Raw genomic sequence first — 22,941 nt, 5'->3', positions numbered from 1 at the left:
GACAGGCAGGAGGAGCTGGCAGGGAGGAGAGGAAGAGCGCAAGGAGAGCGGAGGAGGAGAATGGGGAGGGAAATGAGAACTGTGATAGTAAAGGGGGAGGGGGGTAGAGGCATGGAAAAAGGTGGAAAGAGAAATGGAGAGAAGGATGAGAGAGAGCAGAGAGAGAGGGGTGGGAAAGGGTGAGGGGGGCGGAAAGGGAGAGAAGAGTAAGGGAGATGAGAAGAAGAAACATAATATGGAGGGGAGTGGAGGGAGAGGGGACGATAGAAAGAAGGGCGATAATAGAGGGGATTATGAAGAGGGAAACGGGAAGAGAGGTGGAGATAGGGATAGTGGAAAGAGTGGGGAAAAGGGGGACAATAGTGGTGATTACGGAGGTGGTGAGGGAAGAGGATAGAGACTGGTTGCTAGAGAGGAGGGCGAAGATTAAGAGTCGCTGGGATGTAAGGTTGGATGAGGATCTGTCAATGAAGGAGAGGAAAACCAGGTGGAGGATGTTAGAAAGGGCAAAGAAGGAGAGGAATAAGAGAAAAAAAGTGTACGTAGGGAATAGAAGTAGGTGGGTGGACGGGATAGAATTGGTATGGAATAAAAGAAAAAAAAAGTGGGAAATAGGCGAGGGAGAAGGAAAAAAGGAAGGGAATTAAAGGGGAGAGGAGATGGAGAAGATAATTTATGTTTTATGCTTTTATGTTACTAGGAAGAGACGAAGGAGATAAAGAGAGAGACATGGAAAAGGACAAGACGTGGTGAGAAAGAAACAGGAGAAGCAGGAGGAAAGGAGAGTGGGAGAGAAAGCCTGAAAAGAATTGAGAAGGTAAAGCAGAGAGAGCAGAGAAAGTCAGGAGAAAAAGAGGAGGAGGAGAGGTCCCAGGAGGAAAAAGGAAGGAGAGGATCGAGGAGAGGTTGAAAAGGATAATAGAGAAGAAATGGAAAAAGAGAGGGGATGAGTGGAGGAAGAGAGGAGGGAGGGGTGGGGGTAGGGGGTAGGGGCGTGCGAGGGGGGTGAGAGGTAACAGAGTGTAAGGGTCGCATATGGCCAGGTCGGTTTCGGGAGTAGAGGGTTTAAGTTTGTGAACGGTTTGGGAACGCTCCGTGAAAAAAGCGCCTTGTAACCCCATTTGGAACACAATAAATTCTATTCATTAAAAGGCATTCAGTAAGGCATCCACAAACACATTCCCATACATAAACCGGCAGATAAATTTCCACAGCTGTGGTTAAGTATGTAACATACAGTTTATTATTGATTTGCATTATAATAATAAATTCCACTAAATTTTTACACCTTAACTTCTTCGTTTTTGGCCCCTATTCCTTTATTGTTTAATTGAAGAAAAATTATATTGTAAAAAATATAGACCCATTATTTTTGCGCAATAACTGTCAAAAGACAAAAGATATCAAAACAATTGTATCTTGTTTTACGTATACAAAATCGCATATTAATAAATATAAGTAAAATCTGTTTTTGAATTATTTCCATCATCAACCATCGAAATTAGATTTTTGCACTTTATATCTATAAAAAATGATCAATATGTGATTATATACGATTCCATATAAAATTATGTAATTATATATAGCTGTATATATAAATCATATACAATAAAAACTCCGTATAGCCACGGTCTCGGAGGTTTGCGTTATGGTATTGAGTAAAATTGTGGCACTACAAAGTAACCCCACTCTATCGGAGTGAGGCCCGATTGCACACATAAGCGATTGGACACAATAATATTTCCCGATTGAACACAAACCCGATTGGACACAAACCCGATTGCACACGACCGTTTGCACACGACCGTTTGCACACGGACCCGATTGCACACGGACCCAATTGCGCACTGACCCGTTTGCACACGGACCCGATGGCACACGGATCCGATTGCGCACCGACCCGTTTGCACACGACCCGTTTGCACACGACCCGTTTGCACACGACCCGTTTGCACACGACCCGTTTGCACACGGACTTGATTGGACACGGACTCAATTGGACACAGTCTCGATTGCACACCATCCCGATCGGACATAGTCCCGATTGGACACAAACTCAATTAGACACAGACCCGATTGGACACAGACCCGATTGGACACGGAACCAATTGCACACGGACTCAATTGCACACGGACACAATTGCACACGGACCCGATTGCACACCAACCCGATTGCGCACCGACCCGTTTGCACACAGACCCGATTGCACACAATACAATTCCACATCGCAGAATAATGCAAAAAACAACCTAGATAGCACAGAAAATTTAGCGTAAATTTTTATAAATATTTTACAAATTAATTTTTGAAAAACATTTTTTGAAAGTCATATAATTGTTTTTCAAAAATTATTTAGAAATAATACAAAAACTGTTATTAACAATATATAAAAACAATATATATTTTTAAAATGTACTGAAAAATATTTATGGTATATAAACTCAAAATATTTTTTATATTTTTGGATTATAATAGCATAAACATTTATTTCTAATATTTTCATAAAAATTTATCATAATTTTTTTATACTTGGCAAACTCAGACATAAAAATACGTACAAAATATTTATTATTATATTTTTCTTTCTTATACATATTTTATAGTCACAAACCCACGTGGTGCAGAAAATGCTTTGTGCACATGCACGCACGCACGCGCGCACACACACACACACACACACACACACACACACGGGGGGGGTGCAAGGGGGACTTCGCCCCCCTCTCACACCCACCCCGTTCAACTCGCTAACCCATGTACTATCTGCAATGCGGAATCGTATCGTGTGCAATCGGGTCCGTGTGCAAACAGGTCGGTGCGCAATCGGGAAATACTACTGTGTCCAATCGCTTATGTGCGCAATCGGGACTCCCACTCTTATCGACAGAGTGAGAGAGAGTGGCGTACACGACGTAAACAGGCTGCGCGGCGCTGATGTGCGGTAGAACGCATAATGGGGGAATAGATTTCCCCTTCGGTGAGACAATAAAAAAGGCATTGAAAAGAAACTCAATAAATCGGAAAGTGGCAATGCGGAGCTTCTACTGTATTAAATACACAGGCTCGCAAAAAATAAAAAGTACCCTGCGCCTTGGACCAGACAACTAAATTATTCCCATGTATTTTAACCCGCTAAAAACAAATCTGATGTCCGTTTTGCTCGACCACATCTCAGTTTTTTGTAATCTAAAAAAAAAACACGTTAAAGAACCATAAAACCAGGGATTTCTGATTTTTACTCCTACAAACATTAAACTTTGTAATCAAATATATTTCAACTAACCATTTCTAATCTTAGAATCCTTCAATAAATGCTCCATGACCTGATAACCTATTAATAGCAAACCCCATTACCCCATAACTCCGGGAATTCAATGCAAACAACGAAAAAAATTCTAACATGACTACTGTAACTTTGACTTTACTCTAGTATCCTCTGAGGCAACAGTTTTTTTAATTCCAATACGGAAATTAAAGATCTCAGAAGATTCCATTCGATAAGATAAAGCAACATCCTGGAAAATTCCCAATACGGGATGCCTTTACTTTAAAAAATCAAGGATTTCTCAATACAATAAATGCCGGAGAACGAGCTGCATGGCTAAGTTTTAAAAAGATAATCGAAAACTTCTTGGGTAATTACAGAAGTGAAGAATATAAAGACTTAATAGCTGATATAATAAAAAACTTCCATGCATTAGAATATTTAATGAATTTTAAGCTACACTTTTTCCATTTACATCTCAATTACTGCCCACAAAATCTTAAAGATTACAGTGAAGAACAGAGAGAATGATTCCATCAAGACATTAGAAAAATGGAACATCGTTATCGAAGCAAATGGGACGAAAATATAATGACGTCTGTTAGATGTTAAAGAGAGAAAAAATTGTGAAAAGTAAAAAGCGTAAAAAAATTCACTTTACAGGTCATTCGACGATAAAAGAGTACGCAAACACAGGCAATCATAAGTTATGCTCTAAATATACGAGGTTGAAAAATCCCCAAAATTATAGGGTTTTAGGGTTTGCTACTAAAGAATATAGTTATAGGATGTAATTGGACATTTAAGAGTCCATGCAGCTATTGAGTTTGTAATGTCAGAGTTACAGTATCATGTTGGAATTTTTCTCGTCGTTTGTATCAAATTCCTGGTGTTATGGGGTGATGGGGTTTGCTATTAATGGATTATCAAGTAATGGGGCATTTATTAGAGGGTTTTAATATTAGAAATAGTTAGTTAAAATATATTGGATCACAAACTTTAATGTTTGTAGGAGTAAAAGTCAGAAATCCCAGTTTTATAGTTTTTTAAAGTGTTTTTTTAAGATTGGAAAGAAACTAAAATGTAGTGGAGCAAAACTGACATCAGATTCGTCATTAGCAAGTCAAAATACATGGGAATAGCCTGGTCATGTTCGCACTATTTATTTTTTATAGATCTGTGTTGTATGTGTTTCTCATATATATGATCAGATATGAAATTATATATATTTATATATAGACTCCATTGTTTTTGCCAAGTTATATCTGAAGATCTGAAATGTTTCATAGGTTATATATAATAATATTTAATCATAAATAATTGCAACCATAAATATATATAACTTCATATCTGATATGTGGTGGATATATTATATATAGTACACATTTATAATTCCATATATGATTTATATACATATACAGCTATATATAAGCATGTATAATTATATATATTACGTATAAAATTATATAGTTATATATAGACCATTTTTTCATGAAAAATTGATGTAAATTACTTTTTTCTAACTTATTTCCATACATCATAATCATCAATTCATGTTCTATTAAAAAAACTTTGGTAATTATTCAGTTTAAGGAAGGCAGCTCCGATGACCTCGACCTTGACATATGTTATCAAAGTCACCCTCCTGAGTGACCTTCAAAAGATTTTAGCCGTCGCTCGTAATTCGTTAAACAGTTATTAACAAAAAAAGTTTTATAAATATGACACATGATAATTATTCAATATAGGAGTACGTCACATGAATTTGCGACTTGCGACTTCATCGAAGCTGCCTCCCCTAAACTGAATAATTACTAAAACTTTTTGTATTTAAATATTACTAGTTTTAATTTAAAAACACAGTTTTTTCATATATGTAAAATCTATTACATAAATATATGTACAAATATTAATTACAATATATAAAGATTATATGCTATTATTATACATTAAAAAACATATTTCTATTATTAAATAACAATTTAATTAACTAATCCAAATCACTCAACTATCCAATTAGTAATAATATTAAATAATTTAAATTAATTTTAAAAAAGATTAATTTTAATCAAAATAAAAAAAAAACAATAAAACCAAATCGCTAAACAATTAAATCAAAATTAATATAAATATAGAATACTAACTTATAAATGGTAACAACGTGACACAAATGACTTAAGGGGACTGGTGTCACATGCAAACAAAGAAGGGAGTCAACAATTTTGGCCCAAACTGCAAATCTACAGAACCTAACGGATTATCTTGTGTGCTACAGAAGTAGTTGTAAGAAAATATTTTTTTACCGAAAAAATGACAGAGACATGGCAAAAATGAATGAAAAAGGTCCAAATATTGGCTATTTAAAGCAATAAACGAAGCTTAGCCTGTTAAATTTTATGCCTAGACTGCATGAGACTATCAAAATAATGTATATAAAAGAAAAAAAAATATCTAATCTACATGTTATTAGGAAATTGCCTATTTTTTCTAGTCCTTTTCTAGTCACGTATATCTTGTATATACGCGTCAATGTTATCAAATATATTACCAGAACCACAATTAATAAATTAAAATAAACAAATTATATGCATTAAAATATATTAATTAAGATATAAATCTTGCTTACCTGGGTGATGGCATTGCAAAGTCAGGTATTGTTAATAATTCTGGTCTAGGAGACGAAAGTTTACGTCCTTGTTTTGCAAAAGAAGTATTTTTGTTACTTGGAAGTTTATACGGTTTTATGTAAATCTGTCCAAATATTTTAGTATGCCTTGGTCTACGTTTTATGGTCAGAAGCATTTCTGCTGGGCTCTCACGAAATAATTCAAGTAAATTCTTCCTCTCCCAACCAACTACCGTTTGATAATTTATCTAAATTTAAATAATTTTAGAATTTGCATAATTTATCACTTATATTACTCAAATAAGATATATTACCTGAACTATCTCATCTCCTTCCGTCATTTTACCAGACAAATGTGCGGCAGATCCGAGTTTAATTTCAGTTATTTGATGTATTCCATGAAAAGATGGTAAAATGGTAAACCCCTAAAAAAATAATATTTTAATAATTAAATTATGTTTGAAAAATAATTGTAATACTTTTTATACATCAAATATTTTTCTTCATTTAATGATTATTAATGTTAAAAAAAAAATGGAAAATATAATGTTATAAATAAGTAATAAATATAAAATTTATGAAATAACTCAGTTCAAAGATTCAAAAAATTTTTTTTTAAATAAATCTTTTAAAAGTATTAATTATTAAAACCCACAACTTTAATCTTTTATTTATTATTAGGTGTACAACTTTGCTTCCACCGTTTTCCAATAGATGGCTGTAGCGGTAAGTGGTGGTCGAAATAAATAAATCGTAGACATCATACAATAAGCTTACGCATTTATAAACATAACGCCATCAAAATATTAGTCGATTTATGTCTGCATCATAAAGTTATTCTCGATTAAAAATGTCAGCTTACAAGCCAAATTCTCGTCATTTGCGGAAAGTTTTAATTTTTTGCTTCAATATGAAGAAATCTGCGGCTGAGGCTCATCAAATGCTCTCAAATACGTATGTATGGTGAGGCCGCTATTAGTGAAAAAACGTGCCAAGAGTGGTTTCAAGAACGGTGATTTTGACGTCGAAAACCGGCATGGCGGTGGAAAAAAGAAAGTTTTCGAAGATGCAGAATTAGAGGCATTATTTGATCAAGACTCGTGTCAAACGCAAGAAGAATTGGCAGGATCATTAGGAGTGACTCAACAAGCTATTTCAAAACGCCTATAAGTCATGGGGATGATTCAGAAGCAAGGAAATTGAGTGCCATACGAGTTGAAGCCAAGAGATGTTGAACAACGTTTGTTTGCTTATGAAGAGTTGCTTGCAAGTCAAAGACAGAAAGGATTTCTGCATTGTATTGTGACTGGGGACAAAAAATGAGTTCATTACGATAACCCCAAGTGCAGAAAATCATAGGAACTTCCCGGCCATGCTTCCACGTCGACGGCCAAACCGAATATTCACGGCTCCAAGTTCATGCTCTGTATTTGATGGGACCAGCTCGGCGTAGTGTATTATGAGCTATTAAAACCGACTGAAACAATCACAGGCGATCGATATCGAAAGCAATTGATGCGTTTGAGCCGAGCACTAAAAGACAAACGGCCGTAATACAATAATAAAGTAATTTTGCAGCATGACAATGCTCGACCCCATGTCGCAAAGCCCGTCAAAACATACTTGAAAACGTAAAATGGGAAGTCCTACCTCACCCGCCGTATTCTCCGAAAATTGCTCCCTCTGACTATCACTTGTTTCGATCAATGACACACGACCTGGCTGATCAGCACCTTCGTTCTTATGAAAAAGTGAAAAATTGGATCAATTCGTGGATCGTCTTAAAAGATGACCAGTTTTTTCGACGCGGGATTCGTCCAGAAAAATGCTACCAGAAAAAAAGTAGTGGCCAGCGATGGACAATACTTTAAATCGTAAATGTATAGTTTTTCACAATAAAGCCTCAAATTAAAAAAAACGGTGGAAGCAAAGTTGTACACCTAATACATATAAAAAAATTGTATTTACACAATAAATGATTTGGAAATAAGAAGTTTTCTTTAAAAAAATTTAATTTTTTAAATTTAGTTAGTTTTATTTGTAAAAATTATAAACTCAAAAAATATTTTGATTATACGGTTATAAAAAAAATATTATCTAGATAGAAGCGACAATTGTAGTATAACTTGTTTGTTGGTTTATCAACGCAAGATATGACAGTCAAATCATTCTACAGTAAATATAGCTACCTAATAAATAATCTCATTTCTAACAGAACAATTTCAACTAATATAAAAATACTTCAAAACTTTAAAATTAAAAAACTATTATCAAGAGGTGGTCGCATTTGCCTACGTTCCCGATTGCCTACTGCTTCGTTTGCACACAAATTTTGCAGAAATTCACAATTGCCGATATTCCCGATTGCCTACTGCTTCGTTTGCACACGCAAAAATAATCAAGGTACAAAATACACATTGCACACGTGACGCTATTGCACACGTGCCTATTGCACACGTTATATTATTACGCTCATACACATTGCACACGTAACGCTATTGCACACGTTATATTATTACGCTCATACACATTGCACACGTGACGCTATTGCACACGTGCACATTGCACACGTTATATTATTACACTCATACACATTGCACACGTGACAATATTGCACACGTGCACATTGCACACGTGATATTATTACGCTTATACACATTGCACACGTTATATTATTACGCTCATACATATTACACACGTGACGCTATTGCACACGTGCACATTGCACACGTTATATTAATACGTTCATACACATTGCACACGTGACGCTATTGCACACGTGCACATTGCACACGTGATATAATTACGCGCATACACATTGCACACGTGACATTATTGCGCACATACACATTGCACACATGACAATTACCACATGGGTTTGCAACATTCCATGCACCCCTACCGACGGGGTGGGTACGGGAGGGGGGCCGAAGCCCCCCCCCCTTGCACCCCCGCCGTGTGTGTGTGCGTGCGTGCGTGCGCGCGCGCGCGTCCACGCTTCGTACTGTTCCACATGGGATGTGCAATAGCGTCACGTGTGCAATGTGTTTGCGTGTAATTATATCACGTGTGCAATGTGCACGTGTGCAATGTGTATAAGCGTAATAATATAACGTGTGCAATAGCGTCACGTGTGCAATGTGCACGTGTGCAATAGCGTCACGTGTGCAATGTGTATGAGCGTAATAATATAACGTGTGCAATGTGTATTTGTACCTTGATTATTTTAGTGTGTGCAAACGAAGCAGTAGGCAATCGGGACGTGGGCAATCGAGAATGTCGGCAATCGGAAATTTCTGTATAATTTGTATGCAAACGAAGCAGTAGGCAGTCGGGAACGTAGACAAATGGAACCCTCTCTATTATCAATGATTCTACAATTATAATAATAAAAAATTTAACAATATAAAAAGCTTTATTTACAGTTATTTGAAATTAATTTACAAATCTGTACATTAGTATGCTTTGTTTATTAAACTCCACTAACCAGTTATATTTTATGCAGTTTTGTATAACAAAAGAGCGAGGCCAAAAATCGCCTGTTTCACTACCCTTGAATTCCGATTTGAATTTGGTACTAAACAATAGTTATATATAAAACATTAATTCACTAGAAATTTTGAATTAAGTCCATTCTTTATCTTCAAGATACGAGAGGTCAAAGTTTGCATTCTGCAACACTAACAGACACAAAAAAAGTGGTGTGACTCTGAGATTCCACTAGTCAATCTGTATGTATTTTTTGACGTACTGAACATGAATCCGGTGTCAGAATTGCTCCATCATCCATATTTTTTAAAATAAAAAAAATGGCCTAAAAAACTTCGAAAATCGTGATACAGATTTTTTTTTGAGTAGTTGTACTGCACTGCTGCACCAAAAAAAATTGCATCACAAACCAGACTATGATATCTTTATGTATCTTGAGCCGCTGAACACAAATCCGGTGTCAGAATTGTCTCAGCACCCATTATTTTCCGTAACGAAATTATGTTGCGCCTTGCGGTACAACAAATGATTTTGCGATGCGACAAAAGATCTTTCGAGATTCGTTGCTGCCCAAAGAGTAGAAACTCGCGGAAAGAGGCGGCTTTTGTTGGCAGGGTCCTCAAATCACTCACTCACTGATTTTACGTGAATTTAATAAAAAAATTTATTCTGCTTGTAATGTACAATAGCGGCGATCGGCGAAGGTGCCGCATCGGGTTACACTTGATTAGATACGGCGCGTGACTCGGAGTTAACGCGTCGTCTCTTTGCTCGCTCAAGATTTGCTTGCAGCTAAGTCCCAAACTCGTAATTTACTCGTGCAGGCCGTACGTATTGGCTTGATTGCTAATCACTGATCCCGCGGGCCGCTGTTCGGCAGCAGCTTAAATAGTGTCGCGGATTTGATTATTAGTGGGGGCATCGGGCCCTCCGCATGACCATATGTGGTCATTCCCGCGCGCATCCGGCGCGCGGAAAATATTTGCGAGTTTAGCAACAATTGCCAAAATGTAGGTATGCATTTCCGGTGGCATGATTGTTGCTAAGCTGGCTTCGCTAATTCCTTAAGGTGGCTGGTGCGTTGCCCAGTGCGATGACCGGCCGGCAGCGCACGAGGCATATGTCACCTAACACCTTGTGATAGCGAGCCTTCCTCGGCGAGCTGATAATTTTAATATTTTATTTTCTTTATTTTATAATATGATTTTATTGGTTGTGAGTGTTTCGCTCACAACAATTATTACAACTTTCAAAGTTTTTAGGCCATTTTTTTATTAAAAAAAAGATGAGTGATGGAGCAATTCTGACACTGGATTCGTGTTCAACACGTCAAAATACATAGAGATTGACGAGTGGGGTCCCAGAGTCAAATCATTTTCTTTTTTTGTGTGCTTGTGTTAGCGTTGCAGAATGCAAACTTTGATCTCTCATATCTTGAAGATAAAAAATGGGCTCAATCTGAAACTTCTCGGGAATTAATGTCTTATATAACTGTAAGGAGCCGTTCCTCCGCCGTCGTTAAGGCACAAAGATACGAGGCCGTTACCCTCCTACCTCGTGTAATCCCGCTTATCTCGTTCCTCCGCACATCTCCGCTCCTCTTGTCACCAAACGGGAGCTATAAAAGCCCTCCGCTTGTGATAAGAGAGCAGATCTCCCCGGTCTAGCGAAGTGTTACCGATCCTCTCAGCGTATTGAACTGAGACTCCTAGTGCACAAAGTGAGTGCCGACATAACCTAGAACCGGCTTCTTTGCCAGCGCGCACTGAGCGTTTCCTCGCGCCACATAGTGAGTGGCAGACCACCGCCCCGCTCGTCCCTGGTACGCGCACTAAGCGACCAATCCCGACACCGTACACGGGAACCCCGTATTGAGGGAAACCCGGCGCAGCGGAAGATCATCCACGCGGGATGATTCTATACAACAGCTAATCGCCGTGACAGCTGATCGCCGTGGCTACCGAGCCGAGCACTGCGTCGCACTGCGCAGCCGCGCACTGCCGCGACCAATGAGAGCGCCGCGCCGACCGACTCCGCCAATACGAGCACCGCGCCGCACCGCGCAACCGCAACCGTAGCACCGCAGCCAATCCGGCTACCGCCGCAACCGACACAAACGCCGCTTCGCACCGCACAGCCGTACCTGTACCGCCACGAGCGCTACATAGTCCGAACCGACCACCACCGCCAATTGGCGTACCAATCGACTGACACACGGACCGTACGCCCGCCGCAGCCAATCCGATACCGAGATACCACGCGCACATGCGCCTCGCGACAAAGATCGCCAGCATCACGCTTACGCGCCTCGCACAGCAAGATATTAAACTTAAGCATTGTACATATTAGATAGGGACGACTGTATATATTAGCTAGGAATACCGTAATAAATCATAGCATTGAATATAATTCAGATTGCCTTCGTTATTCACTCAACCAGTCTGCCGCCCGAACCCTGAATTGCCCGCGGCTATCCGTAGCCAATAGAATTCAAAGTTATAGGTTACAAACTATTGTTTAGCACGAAATTTAAGTCGGAATTCAAAGGTGGCAAAACAGGCAATTTTTGGCCTGTTTTTGGTCTCACTACTTAGAATTGGATAACAACTAGTCAAAAAGTTAAAAAAAATAATATAATAAAAACTCGATATTTTTCATTAATTTAAAAAAAATTTTTTAACTTTAATGTTACTTTTAAAATGTAAACTTCAATTTATTAACTTTTTTTTTTAATTAAAAACTTGCCTTAAGAGGATGCTAAAGCTGTCCTGTTTTAGCAATTATTTTGATTATTTTCAATTCACTAATCTTTTAATTGTATTTACAGAAATAAATATAAGCTTCCTAGCAACTGCGAACGCGCGTCTTGCTAAGCGTTCTTAATTCGCCTCGCGCTGCCGCACGTTTGCCGGTATTAGGCGGTAGGCCGGGCAAAACGGCTATTCTTCCTTAATTGATAACTCGTTAATTATTGCGACAATTGCAAAGTGGTAGAGAACTTTTCTACTCAATTTGGTCCGTTCTACCTCTATGCAAGTGCTATGTCAAAAATTTTCGGACTTCCTGTAAAATTCTTACATGCGCATTATGTTATCGTCTGTACTTTAATTGCAGAAAAGGATTTTTAATTCTGTAAATACAATTAAAAGATTAGCAAATTGAAAATCAAAATAATCGGTAAAACAAGACAGAAAATCCTGGAATGACAGAGTTACCAACATTTTTTTGCAAACTTCAATTTTCAAATTGAAATAACAAAATGCAAAATCCTTTTACACAAAATACACAAAAAAATGAAGGGAGCGACGTACAATTTGTTTTGATAAATAAAAAAAATTGTTATTTATTTATACAAATATAGTCAACTAATAACAATATTTGATTTATATAAAGTCTACAGTTTATATATATAACATGGTCCCGTCGCCACTTACAAAAAACATTTAGGAACAGTATCGTGCAATTAGAAATAAGATTAGAAGCTTAAAAAAAATTCGCATTCCGTAAATTGAAAAATAAAGTAAATTTAGGTTATATTGTTGTGAGTGCATCACACTCACATGTCGCAAGCGATAGAAGGTGTCGCATGACACCTCGCGCGCAGCCATCGCCCGGCCTATATACCGGGCGTGGCACCGGGAAACGCACCCGGTTGCCTAAGACTCAACACCCAAAATCATCTGATTTTGGGGTGGAATCCGCATAGCCAGCAATTGCTGGCTAAGCAAGTACCCTGTCCAAAGGCCTATGACCGCGGAAGTACCTTCCCCGGTCATACGCCCAAAAACGGTGTATATATACACCGAGTGACAGACAACGAGCGGGCTTTGCTACACCGTATACAGCGACGCACGTATGTCGCTGACTCTTTAATACTTGTTACGGTTTATTATATACGTGTTATCAAGAGAAGGAAAACATATATACTGTTATAATACAACTGGCTACTATCTCTCCAAGACCTGACCCGAGGAGCATCGGCAGACGATCCCTATTACCTGTGACCCTTTATCTAAGAAGGGCCACAACAAATCTGGTGGCAGCGGTGGGATCCACTGTCGAAGAACCTACAAGGAAAATACTCCCTAACGGACGCAGAGTCTAGAAGAAAACAGCTAAGAAAGAAAAAGAGCGGAAGCCGATCAGAGCGAACTAAACTCGCCAAAGATCCTGCACCACGCAGCCGAGCCGATCAGCTGATCTGCGGACCCGAGATCCAGCAAGGAAGACAGCCATCGAGCCAGAGCTCCGCCATCGGACAGCGCAACAGCGATAGCGGCGTAACCGGAGAAGACACCGACCTACCGCATCGTGATTCACCAGCCAAGCGGCGAAACGACGGACGACAACATGCAACGATATACTGCGTTAATGAAAGTCCGACAAATCTTGTAATGCGAAATAGATTATAAGTTAGCGCGTCCAAAAAACCCCAAAATACGCAGGCCCCCGGTAACCTAGTTATCGAAAAAGAAATTAGCATAGGCGAATGTCCGACGATAGTAACTCGCCTATACGCAACAAATCGTGGCTCTTCAGTGCAGCTGCGGCGCGATCAATACATTATTTAGAATTATATCTTGCTTGGCGAGCGGTCCAAGCCCTTCGCGAGGATCGGGATAACGTGCGTAGAGCTTTAGAATATCCCCCCGAAGGCGATAGCGAGTTACCCGAGCACGTGGTACGCGAGCGAGAATTTCCCTTCACGAGTCTCGATTCAAGCTTATTTGAAAACGCGACGCTATAAGATCGCGAGATCAGACGGACGAGACCGTACATTAGCCGGACCCCGAGTCGCGTATCCTCACGAGGTGAATTCTCACTGACCTTGTACGATTCGGATATATTTAACCCGGAAGAAATTCTCGAACGATACGCAATGAGTGCCAACGACCAAGCACAGCCATCGGACGCTCAACAAGCGGAAGCGCAACAATTTATGGCTGACGCGGAGAGAGAACTTCAGGAAATACATCAAACACTTCGCGAAAATCCGGCCGCCAGGGCAGCACAGCCCAACGTAGCGCGAGAAAGGGACGACGAAGTCCGGGACACGCTATGCGCCGTAATTCAAGAAATCCGTCGGTTACAATCGGATATAAACGCTGTGCGAGAAACACAACTGCACACGCAGCGCATCTACGATTATCGCCCATCGCGATCGAACCGAAGAGATGCGACCATTATAGACCACGACGATGACGTTCGACATCGAAGAGGCCGCGGGACACTACCGTTAAAGGAAGCGCGTTGCATGATCCCAGAATTCAATGGGAATGCAAGTAAACTGCAAGAATTTTTAAGCGCAATGACGTACGCGGTAGAAAACATTGACCCGGCCGACGAAGTGACGCTATTAGGCGCGATATTATGCACCAAATTAAAAGGTCGTGCCATGCTGGATTTTCAAACGCGAAAAGTCCAAGATTTTGAGCAATTAAAACAGGAGATAGAAGCGTGTTACGCTAGTAAAAAAAGCACCACGCATTTACAAATCGAGTTTAATACACTAAAACAAAGAACTGGAGAAAACGCGCGAACATACGGACTCCGCGCCGATAAATTAACAATGGACCTGTACGAGTCCATGATAGAGGGTCGACAACACTACACGACCGAAAACAAACGCGCGATACTAGATATTTTGCAGCAACAGGCACTCGAGAATTACCAAATCGGACTTAACGACGACACGAAAGCCGTAGTCCAAACGCGCGGATACGCGACACTGCAAGAGACAATAGCCGCTGCTAGCGCGGAAGAGCGGATAAAAAAAACGGCCGCTAACCGACCCAAGCCGAAATATAATACGCTTGGCGGAGACAATTACAAAAATAAATTACAATGCCGCAAATGTGGAAAAATGGGGCACCATGGCAAAGATTGCCGAAGCAGCCGGTATGCAAATCGCTTTTCGTTACCGCAACCGGAGAAATCACGCGTCAATGCAGTCGACAAATTTTGCAAACACTGCAAGAAACGCGGCCACACTCGGAATGAATGTTGGCACCTAAACGGAAAAACCATCAATAAAACGTCAAAAGGCCTCCAAGGACCACGACATAATAATATGAAAAATAATAACGCGCGAAAAACGATTGAATCGCGAAAGAAAAAGAACTCCGATTCCGAATCCAGTAGCGAAGAAGAAAGAAGATCAGCTGGAAAGCAAGATAAGTGCGCGCGCTCGTATCAAGTTGCGCAAGTAACCCGAGCCGCCCAGCCGAACAGCGGCCTTGACCAAATCACGCTCCCGATACAGGAGACGCGATCAGGGGAGATTGACATGCTTTTTGATTCAGGCGCGACCCTCTCACTTATAAAAGTAAAAACTTTGAAAGGGAAAACCAAAATTTCCCCCGGAAAAATTACCCTAGCAGGGATAACTGGCCACAAAATGCACACCATCGAAAGTATGCAGGCCCATATTAAACTAGGCGAGCAAGTATTAGAACATACTATGTACGTAGTCAAGGACGATTTCCCCATGGAGTACGACGGAATACTTGGACTCGACTTCATGAAGAAGCACCGCGTAGTCTGTGATTACGACAAACGGCAATTAAAAATAGCCGGCGTCACATTTAAGCTAAGACCCTGCGGCAAAATTACTCTACAACCGCGCAGTGAGACTATCGTCCGAGCTATCACAAACCGAAATCAACCCGGAGTGATCCGAGCAAAAGAAACTAAACCCGGGGTATATATCGGCCGATGTCTGGTAGAACCAAAAAATTTTGCATGCGCAATTAGCGTAATAAATACAACCGACAAGCCGATAGAAATACGTACTCCGCACGTGACCATAGAAAATCACGACGAAAACGACTATCAGATATACGCTGTTATCGACGAAGCGGAATGTACAGATAAACCAGGGAGCGAACGAATCTGACAAACACTACGCACCCGGCACCTCAACTCGGAAGAAAGACAGACTCTCACACGGATATGCGAAGAGTATCAAGACATATTTCACTTAAGTGGAGAATCACTGACATGCACCGCAGCAGTGAAACATGAGATACGTACACAAGCCGACGCATCGCCGGTCAACGTACGACCGTATCGCCTCCCTGCGAAGCATAAGGAAGAGGTGAATACGCAGATAAAGCAAATGCTACACGATGGCATTATCAGAGCTAGCACGAGTCAGTGGAACGCGCCACTATTAGTGGTACCCAAAAAAGCTAACTCGGCCGGAAAACCAAAGCTTCGAATTGTAATCGACTTCAGAAAGCTCAACGATCTAACCATTGGCGACTCATTTCCCCTACCCAACATAGAGGAAATACTAGATCAATTGGGGAACGCCAAATATTTTTCAACGCTAGACTTAGCGTCAGGATATCATCAGATACCAATGGCTGAGCACGATAAACCAAAGACAGCGTTCTCAACACCGTACGGACATTACGAATACAATCGAATGCCGTTCGGATTAAAAAACGCGCCAGCCACGTTCCAGAGACTGATGAATTCAGTACTCATAGGGATACAAGGACTCAGATGCTTAGTATATCTCGATGACATAGTGATATACGGCTCGAGTCTAGAGATCATAACAAACGATTAACGGAAGTACTGCAACGCTTACGAGAAGCGAATTTAAAGCTGCAGCCAGACAAATGCGAATTTTTACGCAAGGAAGTCAATTATTTACATGTGATTTCCGAAGATGGAATATCACCGGATCCAGCAAAGCTGCAAGCAATAAAAGATTTTCCGGAACCACAAAAGGTTAAGGATGTTCAGTCCTTCATAGGCCTCGCCGGATATTATAGAAAATTCATTAAAGAATTTTCCAAAATCGCAAAACCGTTAACCAAACTAACCAAGAAAACAGAAAAATTCGCGTGGGCCGCCGAACAACAAATAGCCTTTAATACGCTAAAAGAAAAATTAACGACGGCACCAGTGCTCCAATATCCAGATTTCACAAAAGAATTTAATGTGACCACAGACGCATCCGATTATGCAATCAGAGCGGTATTGTCACAGGGACCGATAGGCAACGATCGTCCCATTGCTTACGCGAGCAGAATATTAAATCGCGCAGAGCAGAATTACAGTACCACCGAGAAAGAATTACTCGCAATAGTGTGGGCTGTAAAACATTTCTGACCATATATATATGGGACCAAGTTTAAGATCGTAACCGATCATAAACCCCTTATATGGTTATTTAATGTAAACGACCCCGGATCAAGACTGATTCGATGGAGATTGAAACTGGAAGAGTACGATTATGAAATCATTCATAAAACCGGTCGAGCGAAAGCGAACGCCGACGCGCTGAGTCGTAACGTGAAGCGGGAAGCTCACGTTACAGAAGCAACTGATAAAGTCCTCGCGCTAAACAAAGACGGCGAACACACATATACATCCAATGAAGATGATAAAGAGGATAACAAATGCGAACCAGCACATACAGAAGAACAGAAAAACAGATTCTGTATGAATATCATGATGCACCTACAGAAGGACATCAAGGAATCAAAAGAACAATAAAAAAAATACGACTCAAACATAATTGGCCTGGATTAACGGCCGATGTAGAGCGGTACGTAAAAAAATGCGAGTTATGCCAAAAGAATAAACTCTCTCGAAGAATAAAGGCACCTCTTATCGTCACAGATACGCCAAGCCGACCCTTCGAGAAATGTGCGCTCGACATTGTAGGACCACTTACAATAACAAAAAACGACAATCGGTACCTACTCACTTTTCAGGATCATCTTACGAAATTTAGCAAGGCGATACCTATCCCGAACCAGGAAGCAAATACCGTGAGCAAAGAATTTGTCACGAAAATTGTACTGGAATACGGAACGCCAGATTACGTACTAACGGATCAAGGCACGAATTTCACGAGTGAGATATTCAAAAATACGTGCAAACTATTAAAAATAAATAAAATTCAAACTACCGCCTACCACCCCGAGAGCAATGAAACTCTTGAAAGATCGCATCGGACTCTAGCCGAATATTTGCGACATTATATAAATCAGGACCAAACCGACTGGGACGAATGGATCCCGTACGCGATGCACACGTACAATACAACGCCTCACACGGCGACGGGGTATACACCGTTCGAACTAATATATGGTCGACAGGCAGAACTGCCGACAGCCCTAACGAAACAGCCTAAACCCACCTATAACTACGACGACTATGCGTAAGAATTAAGGGAGAGGTTAAAGGCCGCAAACCGTGTCGCACGCGAAAACATAAAAGAAAGAAAGGCCAAAGCAAAAACGCAATATGATAAACGCGCGAAGGAAACAAAATTTAAAGTCGGTGAGAAGGTATTATTGTACGACGAGACGCTCCGGCGCGGGAGATCTAAGAAACTCGACGCGCAATGGACCGGACCGTACACGGTGACCGAAAAACACTCGGAAGTCAACTACACGATTAAACGAGGCAGGACAACTACGCGCGTGCACGTAAACCGCCTAAAACCATTTATTGAAGCGTAATTAATAGGCGAGAAAAAGAGAAAAGAAAAAGGAAAGCAAAACAAAATAAAAGACTTACCCTGATGACACTGCCAGCCGGAACATGATCCAATTAGAAAATCCTTAATCCAGTGCACTACTACCAATTAAAAAATAAAACTAAACACTACACTTAAAAAACTAAACACTAAAAACTACGAAGCAACGTTTATAATAGTTAATTAGCTGGATCCTCAGACGAAAGATGCAGACCCGGCAGAACTCCATCACGGAGATATAAGTCTACGGCGAACTCAAGTTCAGGATCAAAATTATCCTCGCACTCGCCACTATAAAAACAAGTTCCCTCGGAGGCAAATTCGTCCTCCACACTCGCCGAAACAAATAGTTCACAGTCCCCTTCCGAAACGTCCATCAATACGTCAAAGCTCTCCCAAGGAACAGGACCATCATCGCATTCGGCAAAATGCTCATATCCGTTAATAAGCAAAGGTTCGGCAAATTCAGTACCTTTTCCCTCATCTAAAGGAATGTAATCCAATTCCTCTAGGTCATTGGACAATATTACTGTCTCCCGATCATGAAAATCGGAAAAGACGTCGTCGTAACCGTTACTCTCACAGCCGCTACACTCACTCGCCTCACTGCCACACGAATCTAAATCGCGGCAAAACATGTCGACGTGAAAATTCAAACTCGCGACACGCAAACAAACTAATGGAGGGCCGACAAAAGACTGAAAATTCGGACCGCCCAAAGGAAAGAGGAAAGGCAAAAAAGAAAGACGAGAACGAATAAAATATGCACTACTAAGCAACCACAAATTAGCAGCATCAAACGCACGTGCAGCAAAACGCTGACACAATTTAATAAGATACGCGTAGCGAAAGCTGATCTAATAAGAAATTCCTCGTACACACAAAAAAAAATTTTTTTTTTAAATAATTACAGATGTATAATCTGGGCAACACTAAATGCCGCGGAAGAACCGGACATAAGGCCACAGTACGAGATAGAAAGATTCACCCATCATCCGGGAATATATTTCGAGAAGATAGGAATACTACACCAAGTGGAGTCTTCCTGGAAGGTGATAAGCAAAGTAGGCGCTACGTCACTAACCAAACGACTTACACAATTAGAAAAATACATACATAAAACAGACAATTTATGTCAGATGATAGCCGTAATCGGCAAGGAAACATGCACAAATTTGCATGAAATTATTAAAAAAGGTTTCAAAAGAACAAATAACCTAATAGAGCGAATAAACTCAACGTACAAGAGACAAACCGCACAAAAGAGAGGATTAGTCGATGGAATAGGATCTGTGGCGAAATCATTGTTCGGTACCATGGATGCAAATGATGAAAAACTCATCAACGAGCAATTAACAATATTGCATAATGCTGAAGAACTAAATAAACATGCAATAAAAAACCAACTGAAAATAATGAAAGCGACAATAGCCCACATTGACAACAACGAACAAACAATACGACAAAACGAAAACACTCTCGCAGACGCAACTGACAAATTACGGACAAAACTTATCGAAGACGAAAAACAGAATAATCTACATGAACATTTCATAATTATTAACGCTATACTAGCTGACTTAACGCGAGACGCAGAAGACGTATTAGAATACGTAGCAAATGTAAAAAAGGGAATGTTGCATCCTCGCCTAACACCCATCAATGAAATAATAGTCTCTTAAAGACGCAAGCTCAAAATTGCCTGAAGGATTATATTTCCCCATTTAGAATAGGCAAAGAAGAATGGTCGACAATAGAAAGATTCGCGGAAATAGGCGCGTATTGCGATCATTCTCATATATACACCATTCTGAAATTTCCACTCATATCAATACCGAAATATGAAATTCAGAATGTAATTCCTCTATCTATCCCAGATCCAAATAACATCTTCTCATTTATAGAAGTAAACCATCCTCTCGTAGCGATAGATACAGTACAGCGTACGTACATAATACTAGCGAATAGCGACCTACAGAAATGCGTAAAAATAAATCGCAAATACTTATGTACGCAGAACCATCCGGTATATAGAATAAATGCAGACTCCATATGCGAAGTAAAAATATACGCGGAAATCAAAGAAAACAATAGAGACTGTAAAATAAAAAATACTATATCGAATAATAGTCTTTGGATAGCATTAGATAACTCACACTCGTGGCTATACTCGACACCGAAAAGCCAAGTAATCACTATACACTGTAAAGACCACGGACAAATAAAGGAAAAGATTGAAAGAACGGGTAGAATAACGTTTAAGAATAGCTGTAAAATAGCGACGGAAAACGCTATAATAAAATCACTCAAGGCATCATATGAAACGCGAGTAGAAGCGTATCTACCGCAATACAACATCTCGCTAATACAAAAGTCTGACTCAACAAACGACACAGACATAGCGAGAAAAATAAAATTAAAAGAGGTTATACAAAACCCAACAGAACTAGAAAGTTATAAGCAAAAAATAGATGAAATAAATAACGAAATTGAAAAAAGACCAAACTCGATCTTTCAATCGCCACACTTTATTTTTCGAATGGCAACAAGCGGAACAACCATTGTAATAGTTGTAATAATGATAGTCATAGGGATTATCGTGATACGTAAGAAAATGCGCGGATCACGCTAATACAAAATAGAATAGTACGCGATTCTAAAATAATATATATATTTATATAATGAATTGTAATAAATTTCTCCCTACGGGGAGGGGCGCATGGCAGTAACCAGCACGTCTCGAGTTAGCAAAATGTGACACACGATCACGTTACAGCGAATTGCCGGACTCTGGCAAAGAACGACACGTGCACCAACGGTGCACAGCGGACTTAGATATGACCATATATGGTCCGATAATGAATATACTACCCCACCAAATACCAATTTTGGAAAATTATAAAAACCACAGCAGAGCCGCGCGACAAAGAAAACTCGCAATCCAACACGAGCAAAGTCGCGTCAGCCAAGTTTTCTGTGATAAAACCAAGTTCAAAATAAAGATCCCGAAGGAAACCAAACAGCCAATCGATGGGGTGCGCCCAATTGACCACCCCACTCGCTACGAGCGGTTTCTAAGGAGCATCTGCCTGCGGCCGACCGAGAGATGCCTCGTGGAAAACGAATTCCCCTGGAGGCGATGGTGCCGCAGATGTTACCGACCACACCGGGCCCGGTGCGAGGTACGAGAACCAACCTCCCACGGGTACCGCACACAACTGGCGACAGACGAGACATGGGAAACCATCACCCAGTGTTTTCTCTGCGACACCATCCTCATGGACGTCCGACCAGCAAGGGACTGCCTACGGTGCCTGGCCGTGTTCCTGGAGGACGAGGACGCCATCCAGGAGGCCCTCAACCTGAACGTAAGCTACGAGACTTTCCAAAACTGCCATACAAGAGACCCCGCTAACTAAGGTCATGAATGTACTGACGCACCTGTATTTTAAATTAACGGCGCTCATCGCGAAATTGTAATCCACCGTATAATTATAAGAGCGATCATAGCGGAACACTATTACTTAACCGATAACTCAGCCCCCTCGTTGTCTTCCTAATAAGGGGGAGGGATGTTGTGAGTGCATCACACTCACATGTCGCAAGCGATAGAAGGTGTCGCATGACACCTCGCGCGCGGCCATCGCCCGGCCTATATACCGGGCGTCGCACCGGGAAACGCACCCGGTTGCCTAAGACTCAACACCCAAAATCATCTGATTTTGGGGTGGAATCCGCATAGCCAGCAATTGCTGGCTAAGCAAGTACCCTGTCCAAAGACCTATGACCGCGGAAGTACCTTCCCCGGTCATACGCCCAAAAACGGTGTATATATACACCGAGTGACAGACAACGAGCGGGCTTTGCTACACCGTATACAGCGACGCACGTATGTCGCTGACTCTTTAATACTTGTTACGGTTTATTATATACGTGTTATCAAGAGAAGGAAAATATATATACTGTTATAATACAACTGGCTACTATCTCTCCAAGACCTGACTCGAGGAGCATCAGCAGACGATCCCTATTACCTGTGACCCTTTATCTAAAAAGAG

General features: G+C 40.6%; 1 protein-coding gene across 3 annotated transcripts in view; it reads right to left on the bottom strand.

Moving 5' to 3' along the window:
* Nucleotides 1-22,941, bottom strand: part of LOC105839284 — a 224,563-nt gene that overhangs the window by 146,755 nt on the left and 54,867 nt on the right. For all 3 annotated transcript variants that reach the window (XR_001139286.3, XM_012685479.3, XM_036289894.1), the window contains exons 3-4: nt 6,207-6,317; nt 5,893-6,140 (exon numbers count right to left, since the gene is read on the bottom strand). Coding sequence is in view for 2 of the 3 variants with exons in the window: in XM_012685479.3 (XP_012540933.1) it covers nt 5,893-6,140; nt 6,207-6,317 (359 nt within the window). In the remaining variant the exon portion in view is untranslated. The remainder of the gene's footprint in view (nt 1-5,892; nt 6,141-6,206; nt 6,318-22,941) is intronic.

This window comes from Monomorium pharaonis, chromosome 7 (assembly GCF_013373865.1).
Source record: "Monomorium pharaonis isolate MP-MQ-018 chromosome 7, ASM1337386v2, whole genome shotgun sequence".
NCBI classification, from domain to species: domain Eukaryota; kingdom Metazoa; phylum Arthropoda; class Insecta; order Hymenoptera; family Formicidae; genus Monomorium; species Monomorium pharaonis.
Note: the sequence above shows the minus strand (reverse complement) of the source record. Positions and strands in the feature narration are given on the sequence as shown.